The 22,959-nt window shown below is 47.3% G+C and overlaps 1 protein-coding gene and 1 pseudogene across 1 annotated transcript in view; both read left to right on the top strand.

Annotated features, from left to right (window-relative positions):
• LOC113615758 (putative protein FRMPD2-like) overlaps positions 1-9,150 on the top strand; it is a 16,231-nt gene extending 7,081 nt beyond the window's left edge. Inside the window, exons 5-6 of the mRNA XM_027098522.1 lie at positions 2,752-3,095; positions 8,969-9,150. Coding sequence (XP_026954323.1) covers positions 2,752-3,095; positions 8,969-9,017 — 393 coding nt within the window. The 3' untranslated portion in view covers positions 9,018-9,150. The remainder of the gene's footprint in view (positions 1-2,751; positions 3,096-8,968) is intronic.
• A 4,935-nt stretch (positions 9,151-14,085) lies between these two features.
• Positions 14,086-15,032, top strand: LOC113615768 (zinc finger protein 502 pseudogene; annotated as a pseudogene).
• Positions 15,033-22,959: the final 7,927 nt, after the last annotated feature.

Genomic DNA, 22,959 nt, shown 5'->3' with positions numbered 1-22,959 from the left:
TGTGTGTGTGTGTGTGTGTGTGTGTGTGTGTGTGTGTGTGTGTGTGTGTAGAGACAGAGAGAGATTTTAAGGAATTGGCTCACGTGATCATGGTGCCCGGCCAGTCTAAATTCTGCAGAGCAGGCTGGCTGGCTGGAAACCCAGTGGGGAGCTGATGTTGCAGGGTGAGTCCTAAGGCAGTCTGGAGGCAGGATTCATTCTTTCTTGGGGAGCTCAGTCTTTTTTCTCTTAAGGCCTTCAACTGATTGAACGAAGCTCACCAACATTACAGAAGGTGATTTGCTTCACTCAAAGTCTACTGATTTACATGCTACTCTCATCTAAAAAATACCTTTACAGAAACATCTAGATTCGTGTTTGACCAAATATCTGGGTACTGTGGCCTAGCCAAGTTGACACATAACGTTCACCATCACAATACCACCTGTTGAGTCCTTGGGCACAGACGCTGCGGTAGAGATTGGAGTGCAGGAAGTTTATGGGGCCGGCTCTTGGGAACACCCTTGTGAGGGTGCGAGAAGCACAGCTGGGCAGAAGGGGAAGTAAATGTATTGCAGCTGCAACAGGGGCCTCGGCTGACCTCACAGGGAGCTCTGAAGCTGGGCTGGCCCCACAGAGCTGTCCCGAATTGGGACAAAAGAGCCTGTACCTTTGCTCTCTGCATCAACCAGCGCTGGAGTAAGAGCTGCCCCAAGGGAGGGGGCCTAACTTTGGCCAAGGCAGTTCCCTTGAGCTGAGCACAATTCCTGCGGAGGGGATAGCTGTAAGCTGCCAGCAGCCAGCAGTCCTGACAGCTGGGGGCTGATGGCCTCAGTTGTGGAGGGGGATCGGTGTGAGCACCCTGGAATCACCTGCACCTGCTCTGTTTGCTGCAAGGACCTTGGGCACTTGCCTGACTTCTCTAGGTCTCATGATTCCCCATCTGAGACGTGGATAAGATGTGGATAAAATCAATCACTTATCATCACTGAGGGTGACAGTCACTAGACACAGCACAGGGACTTGGTGACCCAGATCCTCTTGATGCCTGGACTCCAAGAGGTCATTTGATACCAACTTTGGTGAGCAAAGAGCTATGGGAAGGAAATCTGAACGTTTCCAGTTGCCAGTTTGGAAAAGAAGGTAGATGTCAGCAATTGTGTTAAGCTAATGAACAGGGCAGGGGAGGGTCAAGCTTCATACACACAAAGGTCAGGCCAAGGGGCTGGTACCCAGTGTTTTTGTGACATATCTGGTAATGCCAGGGTAAGAGTTGTCCTTCTGTCCTGGAGAAGAGGTCCCCCAAGCAGAGCCCAGATGCATCTAGTGGGAAGGGCTTGGGGTGAGGAATGGTGGGCATGCTTCCTCTCTCCTCATACCTGAGGACCAAGTGCAAGAAGAATTTTCATTCATTCACGTGGCTCCAGAGGTCAGACTGAAGACCAAGGAAGAGAGTATTTAGTTCAGAACTAGAATAAAGTAGTTATGAGAAGGAGGCAGCTGTACAAACATCTGGAATAAGGTCATTCCAGGCAGAAGGAATAGCATATGCAAAGGCTCTGAGACAGGAATGACCTGGAGGTCTGAAGGACACAAAGATAATGGTTGTGCCTGGACAGTAGCTAATGAAGGGGAGTGTGGAATGGGAGGAGTTGTAGAGGGAGTCAGGGACTGCACCATGTGTGACCCTGTAGGTCTTGGTAATGTGCCGATTCCATCCTGGCTGCCACAGGAAGCCACTGGGCTGGGAGGAGTGGGAGGGTGAAGGGTGAAGAAGGAATGTGGCCTCATGTGGTCTGTACTTTAGAGAGGTCACTTAGGTTGCTGGTGGAGATGGAGTGGAGCAGATAAGGTGGCAGCGATTCAGGTGAGATACTGTGGCTCAGACTCAGGTTGTAGCCAAATAGCTGGTAAGTGGTCAGATTTGGGAGGTGACTGGGAGGCAGAGCCCGTGGGATGACTTTTGGATTAGATATGGGTGTGCGGACAGAGAGTAGAGTTTGGCTTGATCAACCTGGATGAATGGCGGCACCACTCACCATGATAGGATGTGCCTGGAGGGAGAAGTTTAAAGCACATGGGGGAGAAGAAGTAGCCCTTGATAGCATGTAAACTTAAATGTTTGTGGAGCATTCGATGGAGATGTCTGTTAGGTAGTTGTTAGTGGAGAACTGGTGTGAGGTCAGGGCTGGAAAAAGCGAACTTGGAATTGTCAGCAAATAATGCCACTGAAAGCCATAAATTGGATGAGATCACCCTGGGAAGGAGTACAGAAAAAGTCAAGAAGAGGGCTGAGAAGTGAGCCATGTGACACCCCAACACTGAGCGGTCTGGTCCAAAGAAATGAGACAGCACATGAGACTGAGAAGGGGCCTGGGAAGTGGTCCAGGTAAGGGCAGAGTTCAGGGTAAACTCAACGTTTAAGTAGAGTAAATTCATAAGGGACATTCTTAAGAAGGAGGAGGGACCAGTTACGCTGAATGTTGCTGAGAGTTAGAGTGAGATGAGGACAGAGAATTATCCTTTGGCTTTAGAAAGATGTAGGTCACTAGAGATCCTAATCAGAGTTCCTTCAGTGGAATGATGGAGACAGAAGCCTGGTTGGAGTGGGTACAAACGAGAAGGAGGGGATACAGAAATAGTGAGTACAGACGCTCATTTGAAGAACAGAGAAAAGGGGTGGATTGGTACCGACTTTGGTACCAAAGCAATATTTAGATTTTCCTCAGTGTGAACCGTGGATCCAGTAATCCTTAGCATTTCTTTCAATAGACACCTGTGCTCTCAGCAGACAAAGAATTCACCAGGGCAACAGGCACTGACTCAGAGCAGAGCCCCAGCCTAGATCAAGAGGACAGCCAGAGGGACAGTGCCTCCGCAGATGCAGGGGAAGGCCTGGGTCTCAGGCCAGAGTCTTTCCAACAGGCCACCGGAGAGGCACAATGGGACCAAGACACAGAGAGACCCTGGGCCACTTCCTTGACTCGTCCTCGGGATTCCTACCCTCATTTATTCAGACTTCACCAAGAAATGGATGCATCAACATTGGCTACCTCTTTGGAAAACAATATGAAGCAAAACTGCTATTCAGTTTGTGATATCAGGAGACTTGAAAGGTAAGGATCACCCCTTTGCAGACATATTATAAATTGTGTGCATGTCATTGCTAGAAATTACAATCAAGCAATTATTAACTATGCTCAGATGCTTGCTGGGCCAGGACTGTTCTGGGCATTGTAGGGGAGGAAGAAACAAGAGAAGCATGCGATCTGGAGCTGCTGTAACCACAACTTGTGAGCTTTTGGGAAAGCAAACCCCACCCAGAGGTCCTCCAGTATCCTTGGAGACTACAGATGGCAGGCCTTGGGGTTTCTTCCCCACATACAGACCTTTGTCCTGCATCCCTCATGGCCTCTTGAAGCACCGTGGTAGGAAAGAGGTTCCCTTGTGTACGTCATTTCTATTGCAAATATAACGCTTTGTAATCAACACCAGCTTAAGAAAAAAACCCAAATCTGCATCTTCAAGACCAGACTGAGACATTCATTTCAATAGCCATTTGTTCTTTAACATAGTCTGCATTTTTGTGCTCATCCACCCCTGAGTATTTCCACTTCTCAGTCCTGTTCTGATGGAAAACAAACGCTTTCATTCAGTTTGATGAGTATTTTTACACATAGCCAGGGTACTTAGAAACCTGTTAGGAGCAGAGAGAGGGGTACACATACTGAGCGAGGGCGAGACATTGCTCCTAGGAGTGTGCTAACTAGATGCATGGGCACAAAGCAGACAAACGAGGAACAATGGTTTGTGTCTGACACTGTATAAACCCACTGATATTAAATAGCTCTTAATTGTTGGTCATCCTGGAAGACTGACAATGGCAAATCTATAGGGACTAGTAGGTGACATGAACTATGAAGCGGCTGGGGTAATGCAATTAGGCAGGGTGAGATCCGTGACAGACAGGAGCCAGGCATATGTTTCCTAGAAGCATCCAGATACAATTTTTAAAGTATACTGTATTGTGCCAACTAAACAAAATCCAACTCCTCTGCAGAGTAGAACAGGGTGGGCAAGCACGTTCATCAGTGGTATTCATTTTCATTGCTTGAAAATGCATAAGCACGAGTGTATGTATAGTTCCTTACGTTTGCATTCTAGCCAGTAATTGATATACTTGATCAAATGATAAAGGAAATAACCTACAGAGATTTATCCAAGGACAGCTATTCGTATGATCTTGTAGGAAATATAAAAGGAGTGGTACTTCCCTGTAGACATGGGGCCACTCTTGGATTTTTAAAGGTTTTACTGATAGATAATTTAGGTGATGGACTGGATTATAAAGTGACTCTAGGATTAGGTATAAGCCTGGAGTTTGACTTGCCATGTGCCTTTAATATAATACAATGATTACTTATTAATAATAGTATTTAAACTAATTATTACTGTATGTTGTCACTGTCTCATTCATGGACTCACAGAAATTCAGGGTTGTTCCATGTAAAAATGGTCTCATCTAACTTCATATCCCATGCTGGGATCTGCTCTGTGACATCCCTGAAGTAGGGGGCCTGCTTTTACTTGAATATCTCCAGGGAGGCGGAAGTTGCTGCCTCTTGACGTGGCCCATTTTATCATCGTGTAGCTGTTGATCAGGAAGTTCTTCTTTATACTGACGTGAAAATTGTCTTTCTCTATCTTCTACTCATAAATCCTGATATGTTTTCCTCCTGTTTTCGTCATTTCTTTTTTAAAAAAATAAGAAACATCACATCATTTTATATTTCTGAATCAAATTAAATCTGGCTTAGCATTCCTACTTGCAAGGGTATACCAGATGTCCAAAATCTGCCATCCTTACAGGGGGCTGCCCCTTCCTAGAATTATACTAAGAGCTTCTTCAGAACATTCTGGTGGAGCCCCAGATCATCATTCCACCTTGGTTGTTGCCCTATGCTTGCTACCCAGGCCATGTGGTCCATGGAGTTACAGGGGGGCAGCCTTGCTATTCTCTGCCCCGACTCCCTCCATCACCAACTCCCCCCCCTTGTACTTACCTCCCACAGCCCTGGTGATGGCAGCGCTCTGCCTTTTCACATTTCCTTTTACTGTGTTTCACTTGTACTGAGTTTTCTCTCTTCCATTCAGGAACCTTTCTTTCTCTACAAAGGAAGGACTCAAACCATATTAGCTTCTCCTCCAGTGGGACCTTAGCTTGCGCTTAAAGCACACATAGTTAGTGACTGCCCCCTACAGGAGGAAAAGCGTGGCACAGGCTCAGCAATCCCTGGACACAGTTCCCCCAGCTCCTGGGTAGGGTCAGAATTAGGATTCCAAAGTGGGTTTGTGGTTCTTTGTGGTTCTCCCTGGAATATCCACAGCTCAGTTCTGAGGTGGCTGCCCCAGGTAACTGCCTCTTGTTTCTGGCATCCCTGAGTGAAGTTTTCTTTCTGCAGTGTAGATCAAAAAGAGTACTGACTTCTTGATCATACAGCCCTGGTTTCAGCTCTACCACTTACTAGTGTGTCTGGAGAGTTGTCTTCCCTGAGCTTGAGGCTTCTCAAATGTAAATGAAGACCCTGACAACTCCACAGGGTACTGTGCCCTTCAAAAGAAATAACGCATGCAGAGCACTAGTCCAGAGCCTGGCATGCAGCAGGAGCTCAAGTCAGTTTTCCTTCCCTTTCCTGAGCCATTTTCAGCTAAAAACAAGTCCCAATCAATTAAAATTCCCACCGAACTGGCAGATCTTACCATCTACGAGGTGGTTACTTCCTAGTCTAGTGGCTGCCGGCACCCCAGCAAACCCAGAGTGTTCATGGAGAAGACGAAGTTTTACTCTTCCTTCCCTGTTCTCTTCTTTTACCACACTGTACACATACTACTACCATACGGTAGTAGATCTTTGTAAAACATGTAATAAAGCAGTACAGTACATTTTCATGGAGGAACACTAGAATTGTGTATCTTCCAGAGAGAGGACTTGGTACTTGGCTGGAGTTGCATCTTATGCAAGGTTAGTTTCTAAAGTAGGGCATAAGGTAAAATCATATCAAGTCACATTACCCTGAACATCACTTTGGGAGATGTGATGTTTTTCTCCGTTGGTGTGGGAGGAGATTACCTTTTCTTTGGTTGAGCCTCAGATGAAGTCTGGTGACTTGCATTTATGGGCCATGCTGACTGCAAAATGCTTATCTTTAAATGCTAGCCTCGTAGGAATGAAGGGATGGCAGATTCAAGTTTCCCACTCACGTTCAATTCAGGGCTTAACCTCATTGAGTGAGAAGTGGTTGTTGCAGAGTGTTTAAGGTTATTTCTCTTCCCTTCCCTTCCTTCCTTCCTTTATCTCTGTCTCTGTCTCTCTCCCCTAGCATATATACTTATATTCCTGTAATTAAAATGCATCTATTTTCAGCAAGTATCATTTAGAGAAAGTGAGGATATAAGTCTTCATGGTTATTTAAGAATGCAAAATGAAACCAGGTCCTTGACATGAACCTAAAGTTACTGTCTATGTTCTGGGGAGGGCAGTGTTCCTGGGATAGCAAAGATGCTTAGGAGATTAAGGGTCTAACTTAACTGCAGCTGACATGCCAGGTGTGACCTCAGAGTAGCTGGCCGAGGGTTGAATGAGCTGCTAGGTGAGCAGGGCTGTCGGTCCAACGGGAGGACACAGGGGACCCCTGTGAAGGCCTGCTCTGCCTTCACAGTGTGAAGTGTGACTGAGAGGAGTGAGTGGGGCAGATGCCTGGCCAGGAGTGGCAGTGGTCTAACCCAGCAGAGCAGAGCCCGTGGCAGCCTGGGACTGGGTGCTGCCTTCAGCTGGGTTCTCTCCGCAAGCTGACAGGCTCCCTGGGGACACCCCCATACACACCCACTCTCACGACTCCTAAATACTGAACTCCAGCTCAGGATTACCAACTGAACTTCACCCCCAGTGATCCCTGAACATCTCTACTTGATGTCTTAGAAACACTGCAAACAAAACCCCCCAGATGTTAAACTTGGCACCGGCAGGAAGTCCCAGTGGCACTCACCAGGCTAATGGGGATGTGGGGCGGGCCTGGTGCTGGAGAGACGGGAAAGGCTGAGCCTCACATGAAGAGACACAAAACCCGACCTTGTTGTGAGCTTACCCGCAGTAAATAGGGCAATTACAATACCCGGTATTTCAGGCCTGAAATGCCATCTACTCATTTGACTTGTCTTCCTGAAAGGTGAATGTGATGTTGGTGGCTCAAGTTTCTAAGGAACAGCTCTCCTGGGACGTTGGGTCTGGTGTCTTCCACTCTCAGTAAATACCCTGTAGCAAGCAGAGGCTTCGCGATGATTTCACTGACCTCAGAGCTGAACCGGGATTCCTTTCCTTAAAAGCAGTCGCTGAAGAATTGCAGGATCTGGTGGGAGGCCTAGTGCCAGGGCCCTGCCAGCTTGTGTGGAGGAGGCAGCTGGGCACACCTGAGGAGACCCAGGTGGGGTCTCCAGATTCTCCTCTAAGTGCCATCTGTCTACAGGAGGCTCCTTTTGTCAGACAGCTTGGGAGGGAGAGAATGAGGGCAGGGAGGAGCCGAGGTCATAAAATGTATCCAGGGGTAAACAGAGAGCTCGGAGCACTCTGATCCCTTCAGGTTCTAGATGGAGCCCTACTGCATTATCCCCAGGTCCTGAGCTGGCCTTGAGCCCTGGGGGAAGGACTCTCACTCTCTACCTGGCGTGTCCACACGCCAAAACATCTTATCAAATTCTCCAAATCTCCAAGTCTCACCCCTTCCGTGAAATAGGCTCTGCCTGGTGGGCTCTCTCGGGCCTTTCTGGACCTCTGCTTGCCTCACGTCCTTTTCTCCATGCCCACAAGCAAACTCCAGGTCAGAGCTCCAAGAGCAGCCTGGTGGCCTGGGTGGAAGGATGGTTGGAAGGGCAGTTATTCTCCCTGAGATAATCGCCAAGATGCCACCCTGGAGACCACTGAGCCCCCAACAGCCTTGCCTCTTGCCTCTCAGGCTGATGGCCTCCCTGGCTCTCTTTCCGGGCAGGGCTAGTAGCTGGAGCCCCAAATCCAACCTGGAGAGCAAGGAGCTTATTACAAAGGTTGGAGGAGCACGGAAGTGGGAGGTGAGGCATGGCCAGCCAGGCGCTGCAGTGTTGCCGCCTGCTTCTCCGCAGCGAGGGAAGGAGAGAGTTGCTGCTGGGGGGCGGGGGAGCAGCGGCAGGGTGGGCCTGGGCACCAGCCGGATTTCCTGTCCTTTGACAAAACTGCCATGGTATTCCCTCCCTATGTTTATAAGAAAACACATTTTCTGCACAATTTGGTCAAATACTTTAAGGTGTTAAATCAATTTTTCCTTAAAGAGCTTAGCAATTTTAAGAGGTTGTTTTCTTAAAGTGAATGTTCCTCTTTAGTCTTTATGCATATGGTCTTCTTTTTTTTTTTTTTTTTTTTGTGGTACACGGGCCTCTCACTGTTGTGGCCTCTCCCGTTGCGGAGCACAGGCTCCGGACGCGCGGGCTCAGCAGCCATGGCTCATGGGCCCAGCCGCTCCGCAGCATGTGGGATCTTCCCGGACCGGGGCACGAACCCGCGTCCCCTGCATCGGCAGGCGGACTCTCAACCACTGCGCCACCAGGGAAGCCCTGGTCTTCTTTTTAAACACATGTGCGTGTGTATTTACAGGAAATGCCCATTTACATGAACTCTGTATCTCTCATGAGCAGAAATGATGTCTCTTTGACAGCAAACTCAGGTTGGAACCAACACTCCAGCCCTACTGGGGGGGAGGGCCAGCTACATGGGTGTTTGGGGGCTTGTAGCTATAAGGAGGTACCAGCGCTGATTTTAAGGGAAAGGTGTATTGCAGGAAAGGGAAATGGAGGGCAGGGGCACTGACAAAGCCACCCTATTGATTTGGGGATGGGGAAGGAGGCTGATAAGCAAGGATCCGTGTATTTGGTACAAAGCTCAACCTATGTGCGTTTCTTTTAGATTCTCCTACTCATCTTCTCTAACCAGACTCTCGACAGATATTTTCTGAGTACCCTGTCTGCATGTTGGAAGCACTGTGCCCAATGCTCTGTCATCTTCACGGACTGCTCTTTCTAATCAAAAACGTGTGTAGTGACTTTCGGCAGCCCCTCGAAGGCTTATTCTCTCCCTGTTGCTTCTGCATCTTCGTTGCCAACCAATGAGCTTCACCGTTCATCTGCTTCCTATGTCACACAGGCAGTAAATGTCACTCCAGCTGGCTGCTTCTCCAAATAGACACTGTTTCAGTGCTCTGTAAAGGACCTGATATTTGGGCAAAGTGCTTTGAAGGTCACCTGCTTGAGCTGTTCCCAGCCTCTTGCTTTGGCCCTTTCCATCTAATTCCTCTGTCGAAATAGCAAACGTAATCATAGTAGTAATCATGACATCTTCCATTTACTGAGAACTTACCCTGTACCAGGAGCCATGGGTGGCTGTATCAGAATTATTTAATGTAAGCATCCCAATGCTCCTGTAAGTTTCTTAACCTTCCCATTTTTCAGATGAAAAGACTGAGGTTCTAGAGAAGTTAATAAACTTGCCTGAGGTCTGACTGTCTTCCCATAGGAAGCGTCAGGACTAAAACTGGGTCATAGCTCTGCTTTTGATCCGTGCCCTCTGGCAAGTTCCTGCATTGTCTTCTGGACTCGGTAAGGAGCTCCCCCTGCTCCCATAAGGCTCTGTGCTGCCTCTACCATAGCACTTCTTACCTGATTCTAACATTTGTTCACTGCTCGCTCTTCCCATTAAATCAGGGGCTCCTCCAGGTCAAGGGCCATGCCGTATTCACTGTTCACCTCCTGACCCCAGAGAAGTCTCTGGCAAGAACTGTTTCAAGCCTGGCTGGCTTGCCTGTGGTGTGTCACGATGAGCATCCTGAAAGCAAGGGAAGGTGGGGAGAGGAATTTCTGATCAATACCGGAAGACACGTGGGTTTCTGTTTTCTAGTCTTGAATTGTACAGTGATGATGATGAAGGTGACATATGCCATCTACCTAAAGCCCCTTCTCTCACCTTGGAGGATGAAGCATATCCTACTCTCAGCTCTACGTTGGAAGACCAGCTACCCTGTGGAGAATGTTTGAAGGCAGATTCAGGGACCATTCCTTTACCGCAGTTCTGTTCTCGGGGTACTTTCTCAGAGTCTTTGCCTCCAGAAGAGCCCCGTGAGAGTGACAGCGAGTGGGAAGAACTTGAGGAGGCTGAGGACCCAGACGATGGCACCCTCAGGTGGGTATCACTCTGTCTGGGTGGAATGAGGCTGGGCTGAGTTCTTCTAGTGGGGCTCAGCATCTCCACTTTGGCTGGATGATGGTCTACACACATCACCATGTTCCCCTTGCATTCCCTCTTTGGGTCATACCTCATCATGGCACTTATCATGGTACATGTTCCATGGCAACGACCCTATGAGGTAGGGTTATTGTCATTCCCGTTTTACAGATGACACATTTAGGACTTTCCCAGGGTCATATAGTAAGTGACAGATAAGTAAGGGACAGTCAGAATTCAACCCCAGGTCTCCCACTCCATGGACCCCCTGCTCAGTGCTCTCCTCTGCGGCCTCCTGCATGTGGCTGGGCCCACCATCTCTCCTCGGGCCTCTCTCTTTCGGTGGGTTGCTGGTAAGGTTCTGATTCCTACTTTGTCTGCTCCTGACTGCCCTTGGGCTAAATGTATTGCAGAGAAGAGTCTTGGTATCATGTAACGTGGCCCTTCTCAACAGCCCCTGTGCCTCAACACAGTGAGCGCTTTCTTGATCAAGAAAGTCAAACTGTTGACACAAGGTGCTGCCGGAAGCTGGGACTGGGTGACCAGGCTGGAGTCAGATCACACTGATGAAGACGTGGGAGGAATAAGTGTAATAAAAACCGTCAGACTTCAAGTAGAGAGGGTTAAACTCTTGACCAGTTGGTAAAGCACGCAGCATTCTGTTAAAGTGCCTACAACATAGATAGTTCCAATATTTGAAAAATGCTCAGTGTTCAAGAAACTTTCAGATAAATACATTTTCAAGACACATCGAAACTTACCAAGGCACTGGCTGTGAAGGTTTAGGTATAATTGAAACACTCATTCACTTTCATTTCATTGTGTCCCAGCTACATTTTCATCACAAATGATTGAACTGGACTCTTAAAGGACAGTGGCAGGCAAGTTGATAAGGTGGGTGGATATTTGAAATTCAAATATGACGAAAGGGCTGGTTCTTATCTGAAATAGGAAGCAACACGTTGATAGAGGAGATGACATGGAGGCTTTGAAGACCCTGTATGCCATTAATGGGGAAGTCAGACACTCTGACAACTTTGGGAATGATGCATTACAGATTCACAAAAGTGTGCAGCGAGCAGGGAGCAGCTTATATGTGGAGGGCAATCTTCCCAGAGGGGGCTCCTTAGGGCTGGGGAGCTAAAAGAATATAGGGTAAGCAAAGCTTTGGGGATCCACAGGGCAGTAATTAAGGCCTATAAGTGTTAGTACTTATGAAATGTCCCAGGAGATCTGCAGTGCCATGGGGGGAGGCGGCAGAGAGCAGAGTAGTGAGAGCAGGGCTCCAAGCCAGACTTCACCACTCACTAGCTGAATGACCAGTAGCAAGTGACTGTTAAACCGTCTAAGACTCAGCTAACTGACTGCCAAGTGGAGATAACGAAATCCACCTCATGCTGTTCCTGGGAGGGTTAGATGACAACACGGCTCACGTGTTTAGCACACTGTGTGGCATGTAGTCATAACTCAAAGAGTGTTAGCTACTTTTAATCATAAAGGAGGAAATTACTGCAGTGAGATGATGCAACCTTATTAACGCATTCAATGCCGTCGTTTTTTTCCCCATGTAGACAAAGGACTGGTGCCCTAACATGGGGTGTGGGGTGGATGAGGAGAAGTACTGGTTTACGGCAAAGGTGTCAGGATCCAGGGTGGATGGAATAGCCCTCAGCTATGGATGACGGCTTGGGACGTAGTTAGGCTGAGTCCTGTCACAGTCACTTACCTTCCCTGCTGACAGAAGGCGGGCCTACGCGTGTGGGTGCTCAAGGTGTGAGTTCTCAGACTGGGCTCCATGGAGCTGCCCACAGATGTGCTTCAAGGCACCTGGGGAGCTCTACAGTTAGAATGTTGACTTGCTGCTTCTTTTGGAAAAAGCAGCTCTTAACAGTCTCCAAGTTCTCTAGGAGAACAAATCCCCCAAAGTTAAGGGCCTCTGTTGTATATATTCTCTCTTTCATCCTGGAAGTACGGAGAAGTTTTGGAGGGTATAAGAGGACTTTGCTTATGGATGGAGTCATGCATCCTTTAAAACTGTATAACAAATTATTTTATTTGGTCCTTTTAGATATCGAGACAGTAATAGTATATAGGTAGTGTCTATAAATGATTTAATTTAATCCTCATTTCAACTTTGAGCAGTATTCTTATTCCTCTTTTATAAACGGGGCTTGGAAGGTTTATTTAATTTGTCCACGATCATACAGCTAGCAGGGGCAGATTCACACTGCTGCTATCTGATTCCACTTTTGGTGCATTTTTACATTTCCCCTAGAATGTGCCTGTCCACTTAGACTTGTGTAACACACGTGTCTTTCCATCACGTGTCATGAGTCCTACTATTTCTCTCTTATGAGGCTAAAACAACGCCTGCTGTCCAGTGGGATTAAGAAGGCAACTGAACTGTTCTGTTTAGGGAAGGCTGCTGGCCAAATGGCAAGGCGACCCAGTAAAAGCTGCTTACTGTTTTAGGTGAACAGAGAAAGTGGGACAGTCTCCCAAGGCAGAACCTGAGGGTTTCTGCCTGGACATCGTTCTGACTGTGATCACATGGAAGAGCCCTCAGATGTTGGTCCAAAGAAGGTACCTACATACTCCACAATAAGGAAAGAGGCCAGTGGGGCCCTGAGAAGGTGACCTGGGATGGAGTGTCTGGCCCAGTTGTTAAGAAGTAACTTCAAAAAAATCATGCCTGTCACTTCTGAAACTCATTTTGAATAGTGGTCGCGACCCCTCTTCAGTTCTGGGGTTTACGTTGAATAAAGCTCTGTGTGTGTATGTGTGTGCACGTGTCCTTGCATACTTACAGGGGCTTCGCCTGGTGAAAGAAATTGAGAATCAACCTCCTACATCAAGATAAGCCAGGACAGGGTGCGGTCTTGCTGGTGCACTGGTCACACTTTCTGGGACAGATGCCTTGTTCCAGTTGGCACTTTTGGGTTCTCCATTGGTTGAAGGAGTTTCCATGGTTTTCAAAGTGCCCCCAGTTCCCTTGAGAGAATCTGCTGAGAGACTTGGCTCAAAGGCCATGGGAGTAATGTGTTTTGTCATCTTTCTAGGTTCTTCCTATGCAACTCCAAATTGTTATACATTCTTTTAAAAACATTTTCCTTTTGGGTTCTAATTCTAAAAATTATATGAAAGAAAAACAAGATGGGAACATCTAAGAAAAAGGAAGAGTGAAGTGGAAGATCCAGCATTATCAGATATTAGGACATATAGCCACCACCATAACAAAAAACACTAAAAAGCTAAAGGTTGGAGTTATTAAGTGTACAAAAGAAATAGACCTGGAGGACCACAATGTGAGCCAAGGAACACCCAGTGCTATATAATGGGGGACGTATGGCAATCAGTCTCAGTGTGGGGGAGGGGGCCCAACTTCATAGATCGAACTAAGAGAGATGGAAAAGATGACTTAGATTCAAAGTCACGTCATCTACTAAAATTACATACAGCTTGATTAAATAAAAAAGCATAGGAAAACTGGTGGAAAATATATTCTAGTTTTATCAGATATACAGAGGAGTAATAACTTCCTCTGGCTGCCAGCAATAGACAGAGTATAACAAAGAAGAACTACAGTGTTGACAATATTGAAAAAGTTAAAACTTCTGTACAGTAGCAGTGACAAAATTAATGTAAAAATAGCAGTGGGGTTTCTGTGTACCTCCGGGACCATGGTCGCCGCCCTGCGGGGAGCCCCAGGACATCATGGGCTCCCAGTTTTTGTTTTTTTTGGGGGGCTCCCAGTTGTTTTTCAACCTTGAAGTCTTCCACAATCAAAGCAAAGAGAAGATTTGTGGATGTTGAATATCTAAGGAGCTGAAGAGAGAGAGATTGAAAGAGAGATTTGTCCAGGTTGGGTGAACAAGTCTGCTCCAGAGCAGGATGGCTCTGAAATTGATTTGCCAGGGATAGCATCAAAGAGATCCCAAGAGGATGAATACCAGGATCCTACATTTGAAGAAAAATATGTATGTGAGAGCATGAAGGAAAACCCTCCCAGAGAGGTTCCTGGACCATGCCTTTTCCAAGAAGGTTTTGGGGGAATAACTTTCATCCACAAAGAAGCACCTCCAGAAATGATTAGACAAGAATATAATTTTGAGAGAAGGCTGCTTTTGATCTCAAGTCTTGTTACACATCTCAGGGTTTCTACAGAAGAGAGCTTACATCAGTGGGAGAAAAGTAGCATACACACCAATGAGATTTCAGACCAAAGTAAATGTCCGACACTCTCTACACAGAAAAAATCTTGGAAATGTAGTGAATGTGGAAAAACTTTTCATCAAAACTCATCCTTTACCCAGCATCAGATAACTCATATGAGACCCTACATGTGGGGAATGTGGGAAAATTTTTAGTCGTAGTTCATTCCTTGTTCAACATCAAAGAATTCATACCGGAGTGAAACCATATGGATGTGAGCAGTGTGGGAAAACATTTCGATGTCAATCATTTCTTACTCAGCATCAGAGAATCCATACTGGAGAGAAACCGTATAAATGTAATGACTGTGGGAATTCCTTCCGCAATCATTCACATCTCACTGAACACCAGAGAATTCACACTGGAGAGAAACCTTATAAATGTAATAGATGTGGGAAGGTGTTCAGTCAGAACACACACCTCATTCATCATCAGAGAATCCACACTGGTGAGAAACCTCATTTATGCAACGAATAAAAGTGGCTCTTCTTTTTGTAAACACTCAAATCTTACACAACATCACAGAATTCAGGTATTATAGAACTTAAAATACACATACAAATGAGTACAAGAAAAACAAAAGAAATCTGAACAAGAGGGATGGATTTCATCAATGTCAATATCCTGGTTGTGATGTTGTACTAGTTTTGTAAGATGTTACCACTGCGGGCAAACTGAGTGAAGGGTACAGGGAATCATCTGTATTAGTTCATATAACTGTATGTGAATCTATAATTATCTCAAAATAAAGAAGTTTAATTTTGAAAAGTGGTCTTCCCAACTCTGCTTTAACCATGCCGTGGCTGTTCACATATTGGCAGGGCGGGTTCTACAGAAAGTTACAGATCCATCCACCACGAGTGCAGAGTGAGGGTGCTCAGCCTCCACTACCAACTGTCTGAATCAAACATGATTCTCCAACAGCCCATATACATAGTCAGTGCCATCACTGTGGTACTTGTAGTATTTTAAAAAAATTTATTAATATATAGTTGATTTACAATGTGTTAGTTTCATATGTTATACATATACATATGTATAACATTTTTAGATTCTTCTCCATTATAGGTTATTACAAAATATTGAGCCTTTCCCCAAATTCTGTATTAGGACACTCTATGTCTACAACTCGAAGGTAGAGACCGTTGCCAATCCTGGTCCTTTTGGATTTCTGTTTCTCAACCAGGCTTTCCTTCACTGGAATTTTCAAATTTCCTTTTATCATTTTGAAATGGGAGGCCCAGTGTCTACCTGTGTTGTTGAGGATACAATCCTTTTCCTAAAGTACTTCTCAACGAGAAGTTGGGAGTCTTAACTACCCCTGTGGGCAGAGGCCACTCTTCATTGAAGAGCTTTGTCAGAGCCTGGTGGGTTTGAAGCTCTGTGCTAAGCACTCTGTGTTTAACCCCACCACAGGCTTGTGGGGTAGGTATTTGTGGTGGAGTGGGACCCTGTGATTTGTTCTGACCAAAAATTGGTGAGCAGAAGTAATGCATACCATATCCATACTAACTGTAGACACATCCAGACATTTAATTGCAGGTGCTGAACCCTCTAGAGATCTCTATCCCCATCGGCCACAGTGATCACAGGGTGTGGGATGGGGAGTGCTCCATCAGTCTGCGGGTTGAAGTCAGGGATCACAGAGCAGAGCTTCCAGCTGACCCACATTGGATATGCACTGAGAGCATGAATCAAACCTTTACTGCTCTAAGTGACTAAGATTTGATGGTTTGTTTATTACAGCAGCATAACCTAGCTTATTCTGACTCATACATTCTTAGGGTCATTTTTATATATGAGGGAACTGAGACCCAGAGAAATTTAATATTTGTCTGAGGTCACAAGGAAATAGTGATGCTGAAATAAAACCCAGGTCACTTGGAATAAAGCCGCCCCTTGCCACTGAGCCTCTGAGTTGGGCAGAGGGGCTGCTGGCCTGGCCTGGCCAGCCTGATTTCTCAGAGGATTTCTCAGTGTGGATTGACACTGGTTCTTTTCATAAAAAAATAAAATCACAATTAAATCTCTTAATCACAACGCCTCCCTAAGAACTTGGCAAACCAAGGAGAATGTGTGGCTTTCAAGACTGTATTAGAAAGACTTTGAGAAATAAGAAAACAAGTCAGAAATTCTTTATTCTTTTTTTTAACAGCAATTTAAAAAAATAAATTTTATTTATCTATCTATCTATTTATGGCTGCGTTGGGTCTTCGTTGCTGCACGCGGGCTTTCTCTAGTTGTGGCACCACTACTCTTCGTTGTGGTGCGCAGGCTTCTCGTTGCGGTGGCTTGTTTTGTTGTGGAGCACGGGCTCTAGGTGCATGGGCTTCAGTAGCTGTGGCACACGGGCTCAGTAGTTGTAGCACACGGGTTTAGTTGCTCAGCAGCATGTGGGATCTTCCCGGACCAGGGCTCGAACCCGTGTCCCCTGCATTGGCAGGTGGATTCTTAACCACCAGGGTGGTTAAGCTGGTGCCACCAGGGAAGCTCCAGATATTCTTTATTCTGATTGGAAGATCCTCTGAACATTGCTTATTAATGTTCTCAGCTCACACCAAAGAAGTCTCTACTCTCACCACGCCTCTCCACATTGCAGCCAAAAACAGCATGCTAAGGGCCAAACATGTACTCCCTTGATTAATACCATTTGATGGCTAATCCTATAGGATAGCATTAAAATTTCTTAGCATAGTGTGCAAAACACTGCAGGATGTGGCTAGAACTTGGTTCTCCGATTGCAATCCCAACTCTGACCATCCCTCAAACTCTCTCTTCCTCATACAGTCATATGGGGCTCCTAGAATATGCCACGCTTTCTCGTGCTCCTTCCTGTGCTGCTCTGTGCCCTACACGCCCATATAGGCCACTCTCCCTTCTTCATTCATTTAACGCCTACTCATGCTTTAAGAGTCACCTCCCCTGGCAAGCCAGGAGCACTGGTGATCACCCATCCATAGCCTGTGAGGGATTAGAGGGTAAGGAGGCCAGGAATGGAAGATTCCTCTGAGTTGTTGGAATGCCATGGCATTTTCCCTTCCACACCTGTTTCCCAGCCCTGGGGAGGAGAGGGGAGAGGGAAGGCAGTGCTTCTTCTCCTTCGATACCTCTGCATGCATAACAGGAACTTCAGGAGAATAACTTATAAGGCTTGATATGTGTCTCCAGCAATCTGGGGGGACACAAGGGCTTGGTGTCTGACCCATGCCCAAGCAAGCGAAAGGTGAAAGGAGATGGCTGAAACAACATGATTGGTGGGAGAACGAAGAGGAAGAGGACTGCCCAGGACTGTAACTGCTGCTACCCTTGGTAGGGGAAGGACGTGGAAGCCCTTCTTAGAACCAAGTGGATCTACAGGTGGGGCACCATCTGGAACTGCCCTAAAACAAGCAGAAGGGACATGGACCCAAACAAAGAGCGGCTCAGAGCTTCAGATCACAGAGGGTGGACCGGGGAGAATCACGGAAAGGCACCCTCCTGTGGCTGATGAAGGACCCGAAGGTGGCCCTTCCTCCCTTTGAGAAGCCCCTCATGAGGGCACAAAGCCGAGTCTGCATTTTGGCCTCCACTTACTCGTTTGTCTGGCACCTTCATTCATGGTCCTGGAACGGGCCCATGGGAGGCAGGAACAAAGGGAGGGCATTGTAAACAACTGGCCAGTGGCAACATCACCCAGGCCATGGAGTTGCACTTGGAGATACCTCAAAAGGGAATTCTTAGGGAAACCATAAGATTTTCTCAGGCAAACAGCCAGCTCAAAATATCTGCTGAAGCCAGAGAGCCCTGTGTTGGATTCCAGCTGCAAAGATGTCAGACACTGAGTCTGGAGGGTAGGATGTGGGTGTGAAGTTGGAAAGGAGAAACTGATGTGCCCATTTCCCATGCCTATTTCCAGTCCAAAGCAGTCCTGGCCTCGAGACAGAGAGAGCCTAAGAGTTAGATAAGAAGTCAGAGGGAGTCTTACACTGAAATGGGACTGTTCTGGTTGCTCAAAGTTATAGACCTGCCCAAGATTTTATATTCAAGAACCCAGGAGAAAAATGCATCTGGGCACTGAGTTTGAATGACACTGAAAAGAAACAAAGAAGTTGCCTTCTGTGTGAACCCTATTCTGTCCAGCTAATAAGATGCACTAAGGTGGCGACATCTGAATTCTTGCAGTAAAGCACAGGGCTTGACACAGACCAAGAGGATTGAATACATGAGGACTAAAATGCATGCATCCAGCTCCTCTCTTAGAACTTGGCAGTGTTTGCAGTTCACTTTCTGCTACATCATTATTTTACTATTAATAAGCAGAGCTGGAAGTAGAAGGCAGGGCATTTATAGGCAAGGGTTTGTAGCAGGCTCACCTGCCAACTTAACAACTCTCCCATCAAAGCCTAAGGATTCTCTCTGTGGTGTGTGCAGGCAGAGCGGTGGGCTGGTCGTTGCTCCGCAAACCGGTGAGCAGCCAACTAACGGATCAATCAACTGATATTTATTGGGCATTGCCCATGTGCCAGGCTCAGGAACTAGGCATCTGGGAATCCAGGATGAGGTAAGTGCATGTCCTTCTGCTTTCTAAATAAAATAGTGTTCAGCCTCTACTGGGATTTTTATTGACCTTGTACTTTCCACAATTTATTTTTATAGAGTCTTTTATGTGAAGTGTCTCAAAGCTGAGCAGAGAGAAAGAAACACACAGACAAGGTCTCACAGCTTCTCCCAAGCCCACAGTCCTCATCGACTCACACTTGATGGTGCTTGGTGTGAAGAACACCATCCGAAAATAAACGGGCTGCAAAGCAGAGGCCGGTACCAGGATGGGGCCGTGGAAGGGTAGCGCTGCTGAAATGATTCTTCTTTTTTTTTTTGGTCAGAGTTTCTTGTTCTTAGTTATTTGCTCTTCCTTGGCCCCAAGCCAGGTATAGAAAACTCTAAACTTGATCATGGGCCTTAGGGGCTGTTAAGAAATGACTTTGGGTACAAGATGTCCACTGGGGTCTGGGAGGCCCTCAAGGGATTCTCTGTGTCTGGAGACACACAGCTAGGGATGAGGGGCCATTTGGGCAGTAAATTCTTACACTTGAAAGGGGCAGATGGGTCTCAGCTCAGTGGAGAGCAGAGGTATGTCTGGCTCTCAGGGTCCATCCTGAGGGAGTCTGGGTGCTCAGACCAGGATCAGGAATGCAGACTGTGAGATTCCAGAATCTGCATCACCTCTGTGCTGGTCACTGCTGCTACCCCAGTTGAGCTTCCCCAGGGATCCGCAGTGAGCCTGGAACCAAGTAGGACATGAGAAGGTGGTGTCTGGGGGGCAGCAGGGAGGGGACAACCAAGCTACTCTTCAGTCAGGCTAGAAAGGGGACCTTTCAGTAGCAGATCAGGGACGTAAGTCCAGGCCTGCAAGACTCCTTGCACTGCTGGTAATAGCAAGTCATAGGGATTTGAAAAGGCCTCCAAAGAATGGCAGAAATTTTGATAAAGAACTAACCTTTATAATTCTTCGAATTTTTCACTGGTGAAAACAGAAGCAGCCTTTTGGGTTGGTGGCCACTGGGAATAGGATGTGGTTTAACAGTAAGCTGAGGAACATGATGAGACCTCGGGGTTCACTCCCACCAAGTATTCATTCAGTCTCCATTTAGCGATTTCCTGGTGCCGTGGGTGAAAATTCTGTGTGTGTGTCCCCGTGACAGCCATCTATGTAGGAACACAACAATAGAATATTCTGATTCATTCGTGCTGCTCAGATCTGTGAAATAGTGATGGCATGCAAAGTTCTGACCTTAGACGCTACGAGAAACAACAGGCCTCCCCTTAAAGGGGGCCCATCTTTAAGGAGGAACTCTACCTTGGGATGGGAGGGAGCCTTGGCTGCTGAGGAAAGGCAGGGCCTCTGGTGGAGAAAAGGCATCTGTTGTCAGTGACTCATGGAGCAGGAAGTTGACCTCTCCACGCCTGGACAGAGGGTGACTGTTTTGGCTCAGTCCCAGCTCAGCTCAAGGATATGGCTCTCCTGGACCAGGCTGTGGGCTAAGTGAGGCAGGTCTCATCATGCCTTTAAGGGAATTGGATCCACTGGAGTGGCTCTGGTCAGGACCAAACGGAGAGAGGTGCGCTTGTTAAGATAAAAAAGATTCTGGCTTCCTGTATTGAGGCAATGTCTACACGCTGAATTCCCCTTACAGTGACCACCCTAGATGAAACTGTCTCATCCGACCTAGCAGCTATAACTGACCTCACGTTCTGGCACAGTCTAGTGACTCCTTCTGCAATCGTCTATCCTGTCCAAAGTGCCCAAACACTACCTGCCCCTTTCTGACATTGCAAACCAGTCCTCTACCCGGCCCCTCTCCAACTCAGTAGGGAGTTGAGGGGGCAGGTGTGAACCAGGCCATCACCCCTAGAGAACACAGTCCTCAGTGGTTCAGGATGTGGGCATGGCTCAGAGAGTTGCTGGCATTATAAGCCTGGCTTGGGACCAGGCACGGACAGGGACAGGGAGGTGTACCAGGGACCACAAGGCATCCACCACCGGGTCCACGGTAACTGCTGCAGTGCTTCGGAAGGCCAGCAGGGGGAGGCACTGCCGACTCCAGCCTGCTTGCAGAGGGCGCCGGCGCAGGGTGCGGCTCCAGTGCGCAGGCTCATGGGAGCCTCCAGGATTGGACGGCACCGATCTCGCAGGGCCAGCGGACTCCCGCACGAACCCAACTGGCAAGGGGGCTGGGAGCAGGTGTGTCGGTTGGGGCCAAGCTGGGCTGGGCGGGGCGGGGCGGGGCGGGGCAGGTCCAGGTGAGGAAACGTGGCAGGGCCCCGGCGGGACGCGGGGGAGGTTAGAGGGGGCTGCTGCGGTGGGGCGTGAGAGAGCAGGCTTGGGCCCACCCAATGGCCTTGAGAGGAAGATGCCTTGATGCCCACTGAAGGAGTGGACTGTGGCTCCAGCCACCATGGGGAGGCCTCCTGGGCTGGATTCGGGCAGGCCCTGGGCAAAGTGAGGCCCGCTGAAGCCTTGCAGGGAGACAGCCTGGGCAGTGTGATGCCCAGCTGTGCTGTGACATGTGTCATGGGTCCTGTGTGTCACAGGTTTGGGACAGGAAACACTGGCTCTGCGGTAAAGAAAGGCCTTGAACTCTCGCTGAGGAGCATGGAACCGCTGTGATTGGTAAGAAGCCATAATCAGGTACTAAGACACAGTCTCTGCTGCCTGGGCTGGGGAGGTTTGGAGGCCAAGAGCTCCATTCTCACTCAAGGACCAGTGAGGGCTGAAGGGCCTAGAGAGAAACAGAGCAGTAATTCATGATTAGTTCCACAGCTATTTTTGAACACCTCCTGTGTGCTAGGACTGTTCTATATGGGCAGGGTCCCCGCCTTCATGGAATTATATTCCAGGTGGGAGAGAGCCTTTCAAGGCTGAGTCCTGGGTTTTTGCCTTGCCTACTTTTGCCTTGCTCTTTAATGAGATGGGGAAAACTGTAGGTGAAAGGTAGGTTTCATTTTTGGAACGGTTGGAATCAAAAATTGTTTTGGATATATTATGTTGAGATGCCTAGAACGTTTTCTCCCAACATGCAGCATATGAACAATATGCTTGAAAAGAATTTTACCCTAAACTCCATACACCCACCACCTAGACCTTACCATTAATGTTTAGCTACACTTGTTTTTTCACATGCCTGTTCATCTCACCATCCCTCTCTCCATCTGTTAATCACCTGGTAGTTTTTTTTTTATTATTGTGGTAAAATAACATAACGTGAATTACCTAGTCGATTTTTAAGTTAAGATGTCAAATAGGCCATTGGAAATTTGAGTCTGAAGTCCTAGGGGATGTTAGGGCTAGAATGGGTCTTTGGAATCATCACCACGTAGGTGGTATTTAAACTAAAGGACTAGGTGAAACCACCTAGGTTGAGAGTGTACATAGAGAAGAGGAAGGAAGCCAAAAAAGAGGGAGGTGGTGGCCAACCATGGTGAGTGCTACTGTGCAAGATAGTTTGGCAATTAGGAGGATTTTAATCATTTTAACAAGAACAACTTTAGTGGAGTAGAGGGACCTTAAGGTCAAGTGGAATTTTGTTTTTAAGATGGAGGAAACTAGAATATGTTTATATGCCAGTGGGATTGAACTCATAGAAAGGGAGAAATGATGCAGATAAGGGGAACACTGCAGGGGAGGTATGTGAACACCTGAGAGGGGAGAAGACTCCAGAGTAGGTGAGCAGTTGGCTTTGAAATGAACAGGAACACATATTCCATTGTATCTAGAGGGAAAGCCGAGACAAATGCAGGTGCGGACAGGTGGTAAGAGGCATCATCTGTCTGTGAAGGCAGTCACTGGCTGAGAGCAAGGGCAGCAGGGGAAAGGAGAAGAGGTGCTAGGAGACACACGTGACATAGTCCTTCTGGAGAACGGGGAAGTAAACTAAGTACAGAAATGGAATTGGATTGCTAGGCAGTGCTGAGTGCCCGTTTGAGATGTG

This window comes from Aethalodelphis obliquidens, unplaced genomic scaffold, assembly GCF_003676395.1.
Source record: "Aethalodelphis obliquidens isolate GAN/ISIS:26980383/991018 unplaced genomic scaffold, ASM367639v1 scaffold124, whole genome shotgun sequence".
NCBI lineage: Eukaryota > Metazoa > Chordata > Mammalia > Artiodactyla > Delphinidae > Aethalodelphis > Aethalodelphis obliquidens.
This window is presented reverse-complemented; position numbering and strand designations above follow the sequence as displayed.